Below are 13,044 nucleotides of genomic sequence, written 5' to 3' on the forward strand. Positions count from 1 at the left end.
CCGCGCCCCCATCCACGCAGGTGTGCACACGCACGCGCGCACCGCAAACGGCTCCCCCTTCTCAATTGCTTCGGCGCCTGCCTCCGCTTCAATTCACCGCTCTGTTTCAGACTTTCACACATACATTTCTCCCTCTATCTCACTCCGCCACCTTTATCACTCTCTCCCACTCACTCCCTCCTCCACCCCCCTCTCTCTCTCTCTCCCTCCTCCGCATCTCTTTCTCTCCATCTTCTCCCCCCTTCTCTCTCTCCCCCCTCCAACTCTCTCTCTCCCCCCTCCAACTCTCTCTCTCCCTCCTCCATCCCTCTTCTCCCTCTTCCAACTCTCTCCCTCCTCAAACTCTCTCTCTCCCCCACTCCCTCTCCCCCCTCACCCTCGGGCTTCTGGAAGCAGTAGCACCACTCGTTGTTGGAGAGCTTTCCATCCTTGAAGGAGTCGCAGGAGTTGAAGAGCGGCTTCATGCACAGCTCGTACTTGTCCAGGTAGAGGGTGCTCAGCTCTGATTGGTCCAGCAGCAGGTCAAAGTTCACGTCCAGCTTGTTGAACATCCAGCCCAGCGAGTCCTTGCAGATGGGCAGGATGCTGGTGTCGAAGCCTGGAGGAGGGACGAGATCACGTGGTCTGTGCCGTCATCGTAGTTGTCACAGTAACCATGATGCCACAGTAGGGCTGTACTCACGTCCCTGGGCGGAGTCTGAGCTGTCGGAGGCTTTGAGGTCTCGGTTGGCATCGAGGTGGAGGACTCCGAACCAGTCCTTCAGTCTGGAGGCCAGACTGTGAAGGTCTCTGTCACTGCAGACTGCACACACAAACACACACACACACACACACACACACACACACACACACACACACACACACACACACACACACACAGACTTACAGTTCAACCACTGAAATATGCATCGATATATCTTCCTAAAGAGATCATCTTCTGCTGTAAGGTCTTTCATTTTGAATGGCAGTAGGCTCCATGTAGACCCGTGATCACACGGAAAAATAGCATCTAGAATGAATACAATACACATTGATCTACATAAATATATGTTGTGCATTAGTTACAGCATGTGCGTGTGTGTAATGGCAAATCATTGCACTCCTTACTCACTATTAACAGCGTCTCCTGACATACACAGCGATAATGAGGTATCCCATCATAATTCCGTCAGTGATTCATGCAGTTTGCGTTGAACGGATTTCTCCATCAGAGTCACAGGCGGAACCAAACCCGTTACGATGAACGAGGAACACGGCTCCAATTAGAACGACGCGGGCCCTTTGCTCAGCAGAGAGGGACAGAGAGGCACGGGGAGCCCCGCTCCCCTCCACGACACAACACACGGCCATCATAATGTTTATTCAGGTTAAAGAGCACAGCACAAGCCCTACTATCCGCCGCCCAGAACCTCCTCTTTAGGCTTCAATCAGCCGCTCCTACAATCTCCGCTCTCGACAATCCTCCGCTCGCTCTGTCATCACAACAGCTCCCTCGCCATCGCTCACCCGAGACGTCATTCACCTTGGAAGGGTTCCCTTTCAGTTTCTATTAAAAATACATTTGCCCCCTCTCTGCTAATGTCTGTGTGAGGTTCAGTGGAAACCCTGACTGATAACTGTTCATTGGATTGCTCTTCAGTCGCTCTCCGCCTCAGCTCTGCTCTCCGATTGGTGGGTCCGCTCAATTTATTTTTTACCATTCCTTTCTTTATCACAAAGAAGTAATACAATTCACCTCCTGCCAGGGTGTCTTATTTTCACTTTGAATGGAATTGAGTGGTGTGGAGATGTGTGTCTGAGTGTGCATGTGTGTGTATGTGTCTATGTGTGTGTGTGTGTGTACGTGTGTGTGTGTGTGTGTGTGTGTGTGCGTGTGTGTGTGTGTATATGTGTGTGTGTATGCGTGTGTTTGTCTGTGTGTGTGTGTGTGTATATGTGTGTGTGTGTGTGTTTGTTTGAGTGCGTATGTGGTGGGTGATCGTTCGAAGAGGAAAATAATACCCTTTTCCCACCAAAATAAGAGGTTAACGCAGGGTTATCAAATGAGGGAAAACCCACTAAGAATACACAATTTACCCTTTTCCAAATGTGCCCCGGGGTGAAGTTTCCATCACTGCCGATGGGAGCTAGAGTCGATAAAGACCCGGGACTTCTGCAGTCATCGGTCCCGGGAAGGAAGCAGATTCCAAACCTTCCTCGCTAAAGAGAGTAAGGAGAAGGTGACGAAAGCTCCTACCTGCCCGATGCGTCTCCTTCTGACTGCTCCTTCTGCCCTCTAACCGTTTGCGCGCGCATGCACGCGCGCGCGCACGCACGCACGCACGCGCGCACGCACGCACGCACGCACGCACGCGCACGCACGCACGCACGCACGCACGCACGCACGCACACACACACACACACAGGAATCACACACAACCAGAGGAACTCTCTGTAGGATTCACACACAACCAGACACACTCAATGTAGGAGACACACACAACCAGTCCGACTATAAAATCACAAACACCCAAACACACTCACTGATGGATTCGCACGCAACCAGACAAACTCAGGACATTGACATACAGGGTGGGTCCATTCTAAGTAAATTAACAAATGCAATGCATTGCTTCAACTCTATTTTTTCCATTATTCTATAGCTAGAATAATGGAAAACAGCTGAGACACAGAGTTTGTGCTATAGCCGCTAATTACCAGCTATCTGCAAACGTTAACGACACAATCCCTGACGGGGACGATGGTATGTATTATAGGGGACAGAACCTAAATCGTCTGCGACACCATCCATAACTGCTGACTATATGGGGCCCTAGCTCTGCTCTTCTAAAAATAATATTTGATGACAGCCTTGCTATACTTTTTCCAGTCGAGGAGAAAGTTGTAGTGGAGGAGTTGTACTGGAACACAGGTCACGCAGCAGACGAACCACAGCTCTGACATCGGTGCTTCTGAATATTTGCGTCATCACTGTGTTTGTGGTGATTCGCTGGCAGAGCACAGTGCCGGATGATTAACCACGAGCGGGGACATCAGGGGAGACAGCAGGGCCAGTTCCGAGCTGTTGACACACCGGGGTAAAACAAAGAGTGGGAGTTTCTTACACAACAGCCAGAAATGTGTATCCCTCTGTGCGACGCTAGCTTACTCCAGCTACTCTCCTTTATCTGCTGGTGTGGAAAAACCCAGAGAGCCTCTTTGAGTTCAGCACAACATCAGCGGTACGTCCGCAGGCTGGAGACTGCTGGATGGGAGGAAACGCTGGATGAAAGGAATCTGTCTCCCTGTCTGTCTGGGGGAAGCACATTCTATAGTAGTCCAGAAAAAAGATAAAGGACTGGTTTTGGGGGGACACTAGAGAAGAGAGAGAGAATAGGAGAAAGGGAGAGAGGGAGCTAGAAAGAGAGAGAGAGAGAGAGAGAGAGAGAGAGAGAGAGAGAGAGAGAGAGAGAGAGAGAGAGAGAGAGAGAGAGAGAGAGAGAGAGAGAGGGAGGAAGAGCGAGAGTATTTTAATACAAAAAGAGGGATTAGGACAAGGATGGTCTGTTATCGATTTGTGTGTTTGTGTGTGCGGCGTCTGTAAGAGTGTGAATGTTTTTGAGTGAGTGAGTGAGTGAGTGAGTGAGTGAGTGAGTGAGTGAGTGAGTGAGTGAGTGAGTGAGTGAGTGAGTGAGTGAGTGAGTGAGTGAGTGAGTGAGTGAGTGAGTGAGTGAGTGAGTGAGTGAGTGAGTGAGTGAGTGAGTGAGTGAGTGAGTGAGTGAGTGAGTGAGTGAGTGAGTGAGTGAGTGAGAGAGTGAGTGAGTGAGTGAGTGAGTGAGTGAGTGAGTGAGTGAGTGAGTGAGTGAGTGAGTGAGTGAGTGAGTGAGTGAGAGTGTGTGTGTGTGTGTCTGTAAACAGCCAGTGTCTAACGCAGGATAAACTGCCAGTCTGGGCCAAATGTCAGATATCAAACTGTGGATTTGAACTTCCTTCTTATCTGCTTGCCTCGGCCTGTCACCCTCTCCATCTAACACCCGCAGACAAGCACACGCGCACACACACAAACACACACACTGTTACGGCCACATTGGCCTTTCGGTTGTCGTGGTATGTGTGCGACGTGTTTTGTCTGCCTTTGCTCTCATAGGCCTGGGCCCGCATGTTCCAGGATGGGGGTGTGCCCGCGTACGGGGTGTGTCCCCGTGAACGGGATAAAAGGGGGCCTGGCCTGGAGAGACGCGGAGCGGGAGATTTGATTTGTGCTTTGCACCATGATTGCTCATATCTGTTTGATTGATTGCCTTTGAGGCAATTAAACGAAGAAACATTGACTTTTTGCGCTGTCTCCTGCACCGTTTCTTTGTTGCGTTTGAGCCGCGTAACACACACACACACACACAAACACACAAACACACACACACACACTGTCCACAGGACTGATAATCTGTCAAATAGACTCATAGCCATACAGCCATTTTTCCCTTGAATACATCCATGGTTACACAAATATCCTTATTATTTTTCATCACCATAATCAGCATGCACCTCTAGCTTTAACTAAAGCGTGCACACGTGAATTATCAAAAAGAAAGACAGTGGAGCATGCTATAACCTCGTGCAAATTGCAATAATTAGCAATTAACACCCCCATTAATTGGGGTTGTGTGACCAGGTTGTTAGCATACACAAATTGATTGCAGCACAGCGCGGGCTGCCTGCGGGGGGCAGCTGGCGCCAGCCTCTGTTATCAGCGGGCACAGCACTGCCTCCAGCCACACCTGTCTTCTGCAGGGGCTCACCTTGAGACGTCTGGCCTGACGGCAGCTGACAGACAGCAGCTGGACCACAACAAAGAGGAGCTGTCGCTCGCTTTATAACCAGAGGATGGAGAGGGGGGGTAGGGGAGGAGGGGGGGAGGAGGGGAGGGGATGACGAGAGGAAGAGGGGACATGAGGACAAGAGGAGGAGAGGAAGTGAGGAGATTAGGATGAGTGGAGAGGGGAGGAGAACACGATGGAGGAGGAGAGGAGGAGATAGAGAGGGAAGGAAAGGAGGAGAGGAAGAGAGGACGTGAGGATAGGCGGAGATATGAGAGACACAGAAGCTGGCGTCAAGGAGCCACACCTCAGTAGGAAGAGAAAAAAGGGATGGAGGCAGGGAGATAGGAAGGAAGGAATGAAGAGAGGGAGGGAGGGAGGGAGTACCTACATCAGTAATACGGCCAGGTTTAACCAAAGGTTATGAATATGGATTAAAATCCCTATTTGGGATACATTTATTCAATCTTAGAGATATTTTACCCATATTTTCTCAGACAAGAGGGAGAACATCGTGCAAGCAATGCAGAAGATGCTCAGAGGCCACCTCTCGCCATACATAACCATCCCCAGGCCCCGAGGTCAGAGCCACAGCGTTGACCTGGCTGCAGTGCAGAGCATGTGTGTATTTTAGCTTGGCTAACATATTGCAATCTCTGCAGGCGTTACCAAAGCAACGCCAGCAACTCCCTGTTTGCAGTTAACTCTCGTTCACGCCCTCGCTCCAATCTCCCTCCCATCTATGTGTGTGCGCATGTGCGTTTGTGTGTGTGTGTGTTGTTTAGTTTAAGCTGGAGACCCAGCTCTGTACCGTGTTAATTGTTTTCTCTCCGTTTCCAGGCATGTGCTCTGTTTTCCTTAATCTCCGCTCTAATCTCCCTTTGCACTTCATTTATCCTCGGGAAGAAGCCGATACAGCTTCCCCAGGTACTCTGGACACGCACACACACACGCACACACACACGCACGCACACACACGCACACGCACACGCACACACACACACACACACACACACACACACACACACACACACACACACACACACACGCACACACATAGATCCGAGTGACAGCGTAGCCGACAGTGCTGTCAGAGTGAGGTAATGGAGGAATAATTACCCAGCCGGACTGGCTCAGTGGGCGCCATCGGTTCCAGACAGAATAAACAAAGTGATGGACCCTGGGGTGTGTCTACCTCAATACTGGCGAGATTTGACAGCCATTGATCGCTAGCGGCTATGATATTGTCATGGTAACAATAAAAGTAACTCAAAACACCTGTCACACAATGCGGGACGCCTTCTTCCCAGAATCTGGGCAGGAGATGATCATAACAGAGATGTTTACAAACGAGTCATCCCCTGTTATACATTCTCCAATTGAAGCCTGATTGAGGCAACACTTGGATCTTTCGCCGAGTGATGTTGGTAAGAGATCCATTCAAGTTACAACAACCTTGCAACATGTCAATTGAGAAAGTAAACCTACAAATCTGTGAATTTATTCATGTGTACATTGATGGTGATATCAAACATATGTATGCACTTCGTCTCATGGCTACACATCCCATATTCACCTCTACCTGCAGTATGCATATCTTTAGGTAGTTGGTGTTTAGTTTGACTTTCTCTACTTTGTCTCCTGTGTAATGTGTTGAGAATTAATTAATGAATTAGTACGGGACCAAAAGAATGGCAGGGGATGTGGAGGAACAAGGAAGAGGAAGAGAGGAACGAAGATAAATGAGAGGAGAGGAGAGATGAGGAGATGAGGAGAGGAGAGGAGATGACATGACATGACATGACATGAGAGATGAGGAGATGAGGAGAGAAGAGAAGAGTGGAGAGGAGAGGAGCAACGGGGAGAGGAAAGATCAGGAGAGGGGAGATCAGGAAAGGAAAGATGAGGAGAGGAAGAGAGAGATAAGAGGAGTGCAGGAGTGCAGGAGTGGTACAGAAGTCGCCGGCAGGTTTGTCCAGACAATGCAGCAAGGACACCTTTCCGTCCACCTAGGGATTCAAATCCTTCAAGTGGGTGACTTTGCTTTGTGCACATGCAGCACGTCCGGGGTCCAGATAATAAGGAAGTGGGATTAAGGGAGACCCATCGAGGAGAGCTTGCATAGCATGTCTAATTACTGTCAAAGCACTAATCCCCCACTTTACTAACATCCACACACTCCCACAAAAATGAGTTGCAGATGTTCGGCCTGCTAATGATTCCAAATGGAAACAAGGCCGGATAACAGGGATTGAACCCCGTTCACAGACTCAATATTCCATTTGGAGTGGAGGGGTGACTGCAACAATGAATTACTCCATTTCAGGGATCAGAAAGCAAACATGGTTCGACTAATAAGCAGATTGAACCACGTTGGCTGAAACGGACCACTTTAAAGGAATTACACCGCCTGAATAGTTCTGTGTCCGTGTGGTGAGTTGTGCTCCAAATCCATGAACTCAAACATCTGCTACAGCAACAAACAACTCAGCATAAAATTATGCAAATACATCTCATCTGAACCGAAGAAATTAAAATGAACATGATCAGGCCATCGTTTGTGCTAACATCAGAGAGAACATGAAAACCCTGAAGAGAAGTGTTTGCAGTTGGGATGATTCAACACTTGAGCGGTCAAACCAAAGCATACAGCCGAGCCCCCATGCATGCGGGCTCCCATCCGTCCCACTGGCGAACGGGAGCCTGCATCAAGACACAAGTGCCCACCCAGTGTGATCGCTATGGCAACCCGTTGGAGGCTGGCCTGATTGGAGTGGAATGATTGCACTTTACATGCACCACATATCTGGTCAGGTGGAAGGAACGGAAATAGACAAATACACAAACACACTATAAAAACAACATGCCCACAGCACACGGAGCGCATCTGTTGCTTCATATGTGTAGCAGGGCCCTAAAGAAGGAACCGACTCATAACAGGGTTTTTTGGTTTGATTTTAATGGAGCAAAACACATGGAGGACGAATGTAGCTGGGCTAATTTTTTTGATGTATTTTGGCGTAAATACAAAAACTTTATTTTGCCTCCGCACTGGTGTAGCCGTGTGTTTTGACCTAGACATTGTGTCTGTTTATCTTCTGCAGATACTATGTCACATTATAATTCACCCAGCGAAGTGAGTGTTCCTGTATGTTGTACTGTTACTAATAAAGTAAAGGGTCTTCTGGTGTCTCCACCTGTGGTCCCGGACGGCCATGATTGACGAGCACAGTCTTTTATTTAATTATCTCATGGATCCCTTGAACCACGGCTGTGTTATGGATGTGCTCAGACCAGGAGCAAAGGTCACCGAAAGCTCTGACTAGGCAGAGAATCTCCGACCCAAAGAGAAAAACAAACTACAATGTTTCCAGTCCCCTCTCCTTTGTGTTTCCTTTCAGTGGTTGTCAGTCTCTGCTCTAATTATGCAGCCTCCTGTGAGGCTGGCAACGGAGGCAGTCATTAACAGAACAGACACGGCCAGGTGACCTCAAAGGTCACCGGCAAAACAAAGGCTTTGGCTCCGGCTTATTATTTTGATTTGTCTTTGCTGGGGCTTTTTTGGCAACCTGTCCGAGTGTGTTTTCCAGGCGATGAGAAAACAAAGGTCAAGGGAAGGTTAAAAAGACATCAAAGAGGAAAGAGCATGCATGGGTTGAGTCGAGCTGTCAGCCGGGGTGTCCCCAACACATGGACACAGCTTGATTAAAACCTCCCTCCGGGCTGCGGCCCTCTCTGGATGTTCTCATATTTATGATCTGGAAAACAGACCAGACTGTCTGGGCCTTTCTTGTCTCCTTGTGCTATCAATGACCGTAATTTAGGACTCACTTTTCAAAAGGCCGTACTTCAGAGAGCGGTGATGATGGGATTATGCAGTTAAAATATGATGCAACGTAGCCTGTCTGCGAGACAAACCAGAGTGGAGAGTTAATCATCATACCACATCTCCCAAGAGAACAGAGATTTCATGTGCAGACCTTCCGTCCACACCCCCACGCTGTCAGTGAGAAGGTCAGAGTTCTTTGGCAGGGGTGAGCCGGAAAATACTGCAAAAATGTGGGGTTGTGTATTGTTATAATCAAGCAGACAGCTACTCACCAGCCTTGGTGGTCGGGTGTGCTGGTCGGCTGGCCTCCTGACCAGGGAGACATGGGCAGAGCCCATAACACTTCACTGAGAGCACCTTCCCAGACATACAGCCATGGAAGTCCAGCTTACACTGGAACAGTGGACACAGAGATAAACGCATTATTTTTCCCATAAGAGATAGGGTCAAGCACTACTTTGGTCAATACATGCATTAGAAGGACCTTAGTGGGTCTCACATGGGATATATATATATATATATTTAATTTCATTTTTTATGTCGATCATGTTCCAGATTAGTATACCAATGATGTAGTCCTTCACGTTATGAATGGGGACATGTTTCCGACACTTTGTTACCAAACAATGGACCAAAAAGATGGAAACTGTGTTAAAGACAAGGCCCTGTTTAGATTTGAGTTACTTTATAAGATACAGGATTTTAATTTGACAAAGACACACCAATTAAAAGTTAAATAAATTAAAGTTAAATGCCGGTTTTTAGAGGGGATCATCTAAAATGATATTGCCGTTTATTTGAGATGAACAGATGTGTCTATAACGCCGCTATAAAGACACACACACACACACACACACGCAAGCGCGCGCAAACACACACAAACCCTATGGCACTCTATTCTTCATAGCAGTGCAAACCCAGCAAAAAGCACTAAAAACCCAAACGGCTTCAGAATGTAATTTAATCGTATTGCTCTCTCCTCTAGTACACAAGGGGTACCAAATTGTTTGGCGTGGTTGAAAAAAAAAAATCCAATCACAAAATCCATCCAAGAAAGTTATTAAAACCCAAATGAGTTATGTAAATTCACACTGAGAAGGACTGGGGGACCCCCACTTATTTGCGGACCCCCGCAAGTGAATGCAAGGGTGTCCGCACACATACACACAGCCATACCCACTAACACACACAACGCAGACACACTCCTCGGTGCTCTCCACATCTCTCCTCTCTGCTGACACTTTCAATTTCCCGGACTCTAATTTAAATCCATCATTTTATTCTGCCGGTCGCCACATGGATAGTGTTGCTAATGTCTCTTAATGAAATCTGTTGACAAAGAGACACACACCGCGCCCTTCTTTCCACACATTGGATTAATCCCGGTAGGTAGAGATAACAGAGAAAGAGAGCGAGAGAGAGAGAGAGAGAGAGTGAAAGCAGCGGGAGATCGAAAAGTATAAATAAATCAACTGCAGATCACACCCTAAGATTAGAATTATTACTCCAGCACGTAGTTGCCGTACATGTCAGAAGATGTGACTTAGACGATAACATCAGACGCTACATTGGATAGTAACATCAAACAGTAAAAAAACAGGCGGTATCATCCGATGGTAACATTAGACAGTAACATCGGACGGTAGCATCAGACGGTAACATCAGACGGTAACATCGGACGGTAACATCGGACGGTAACATCGGACGGTAACATCGGACGGTAGCATCGGACGGTAGCATCGGACGGTAACATCGGACGGTAACATCGGACGGTAACATCGGACGGTAACATCGGACGGTAACATCGGACGGTAACATCGGACGGTAACATCGGACGGTAACATCGGACGGTAGCATCAGACGGTAACATCAGACGGTAACATCGGATGCTAACATCGGACGGAAACATCACAAGGTAACATCACACGGTAACAACATTTGATAACAGGGCTCTTAAGGTATTGGTTACTCAGTGAGCAAATTAAAAGTAATGAGGACTTTAGACCGATAAAGATGTGATATGTGACCTGTGAGGAGTAGATATGACCGTCAGACCCGCACACAGGGCCATACGCGATGGCTGGGCAGGGCCTACATTTCCCATGAGCAGCGGCGACCTCCTTTTTGTGTTTGTGGCCTGGGGTTCCTTTCCTGGTCTTCGTGCTGTGAGCGAGAGGAGTGAGAAGGAAGGAAAAAGAGGAGGCGAGAGAGAGAGATTAATTTAGAATACAACAGAGCGGTTAGAAGAGAGAGGGTGTAATGATGGTTCACCTCCACACACCCAGAGGCCGTGTATATGTGGGAGACATTGCCTTACTGGCTATCCTGTAAGAGAAGCAGTAATTTAATACTTTAAATGTGGAATAACAAAGGGCTGGATGTTGTTCTTGTCGAATTGAGGATTTTGCTCGTGCATAGAGCAGCCTTCCTCAATGAGGGACTAACGGTGGCGATGACGTAATGTCATGTGAACTGATGAGCCGTCACGTGTTATCCAGAGGCAGCAGAACTTTCTTTGTGCCCTGTTTGCAGCGCTCACACGTGCAGCGTTCCCATGACAACGGTGGGCGATCAATTGCTCCCTTGCCCCACGCTCCTGCCCTGCCAGAGAAACAGGCTGCTTAGAAGGCAGCGAGAACAGTGATTAACACACACACAAACACACACACACACACACACACACACACACACACACACACACACATACACACATACACGTACAGTCAAACACAGGCATTAGCATAAGTGCTCCAAGCAGCAGTGTAACTATTATGACAATCACCTCGGCAAAGTTCCCGATGTTTAACACATTTCCATATAATCTACTTTAGAGAGAATCCTGTGTGTATACAGGAGTATATAGGTATACGTGTCTCTGATGGTAACAATGATCAATCACGCCCTCTATTGTGGTAGAAAGCTGTGGGTGGAGACAGTGGCAGTAAAATAAGCCACTCATCCCACCTATAGTCTCTGAAATTCTCTCCCTCCCTCTCCCTCTCTCTCTCTCTCTCTCTCTCTCTCTCTCTCTCTGGATATGTCTAGTTAAATGCTGGTGAACTTCTCTTCAACTAGGTGAAGAGCAGTACAGTGTAGTTGTACTGTCAGGTGGAGAGCAGTACAGTGTAGTTGTACTGTTGTCAGGTGGAGAGCAGTACAGTGTAGCTTTACTGTCAGGTGAAGGGCAGCACAGTGTAGTCTGTGCTTGACAGCTCATTATTTATTGAGGCCCAATTACAAACCTAATCGAAGCTGAAGAGGCTACGCCAAGCTGACACTTGGTATATTTATTTATAAATACATTTTAAACAGTTTTTACTTGAAAAATTCTTCTGGCTTTGTCTTGGCTGCCTGTGATAAGCAGCCGGTCTTACAGCAGAAGAGTGAGTCCTGCATCCTGACTGGTCCTACTCACCTGTGTGTCGGTTGCGTAGGAGTGGCGCAGGTGGCTGTCATGTAGTCGTGGCTGATGCACACTTTGTGAGGCGGGCAGCGAACCAGCAGACAGGGGTCCTTAGTGGCGTCCAGTCCTACGAGGGAGAGACAAACAGGACAAAACGTCATCTGTGGACCATGAAATTGGGCTTTGGAGGACACATCAACACCCGTGAAGAAACACATCACTACACGCCAACTGCAGGGAGGACAGTGTAGAGGCAAGGGGGTTCCACTCGTTGACAGAAGCCACTGGTTCAAACCCAGCCCCTTCCTGTAGGGATGTTACCCTTTCTGTAAAAATGTAACTATTGCTTTATATATATATATTGGAATTGATAGATGTTATGATTATGTTCTGGGGTATTTGAGGAAATAAGTGTGAACATTTACCACCTTATTCCGAATGCAGGCATATTTTATGTTATATTTTATATATGTTATAATTATACCAGGTTACAGGTTTGTTTATTATCTTTCCTGATCTCCAGACTGTGTGTCTGTGTATGCGCGACTAGTCCCAGTGCGCAGGTGGCCACGCCTTTAGGTCGCATTTTATTCAGTTGATGGTCAGGACTAGTACGCCTTGCCGGTGAGTGACTATAAACTAGCATTGCTAGTAATTCAAATCAAGAATTAATATCACCGGAATGTTTGTTTAATTTCATTGGTTAATTCTGGGTTTTGTGTTTGTGTTTTCGTTGCAGGTTTACAACCTATCTAACTAACCAACAACTAATTAGTTATTGTCAACTTGAGAGGCTCGCGTAGCTTGGTAGTCAGGCTACCTAGTGCGTGGATGCTTATTGTTTATGTGAGCGCAATAAAAGTTCATAAAGTTACTCGAGTTGTATCCGCCGTACTTGTCCTGGAACCCTTCCAGTGGGGAGTTTATTGAGCTATAGCAGGTAGCTTAGTGTAAACTGGACACTTTCATTACCTACTTCAGTTGAAAACATAAAAAGCATGACTTTTCTTTTTCAC

General features: G+C 47.5%; 1 protein-coding gene across 1 annotated transcript in view; it reads right to left on the bottom strand.

Moving 5' to 3' along the window:
• The window catches only part of spock1 (SPARC (osteonectin), cwcv and kazal like domains proteoglycan 1), a 19,781-nt gene extending 7,631 nt beyond the window's left edge, over positions 1 to 12,150 (bottom strand). The window contains exons 1-5 of the mRNA XM_060062684.1: positions 12,041 to 12,150; positions 10,653 to 10,788; positions 8,898 to 9,018; positions 683 to 802; positions 377 to 598 (exon numbers count right to left, since the gene is read on the bottom strand). Coding sequence (XP_059918667.1) covers positions 377 to 598; positions 683 to 802; positions 8,898 to 9,018; positions 10,653 to 10,788; positions 12,041 to 12,081 — 640 coding nt within the window. The 5' untranslated portion in view covers positions 12,082 to 12,150. The remainder of the gene's footprint in view (positions 1 to 376; positions 599 to 682; positions 803 to 8,897; positions 9,019 to 10,652; positions 10,789 to 12,040) is intronic.
• Between the last annotated feature and the right edge of the window lie 894 nt (positions 12,151 to 13,044).

Source organism: Gadus macrocephalus, chromosome 10 (assembly GCF_031168955.1).
Source record: "Gadus macrocephalus chromosome 10, ASM3116895v1".
Lineage (NCBI taxonomy): Eukaryota > Metazoa > Chordata > Actinopteri > Gadiformes > Gadidae > Gadus > Gadus macrocephalus.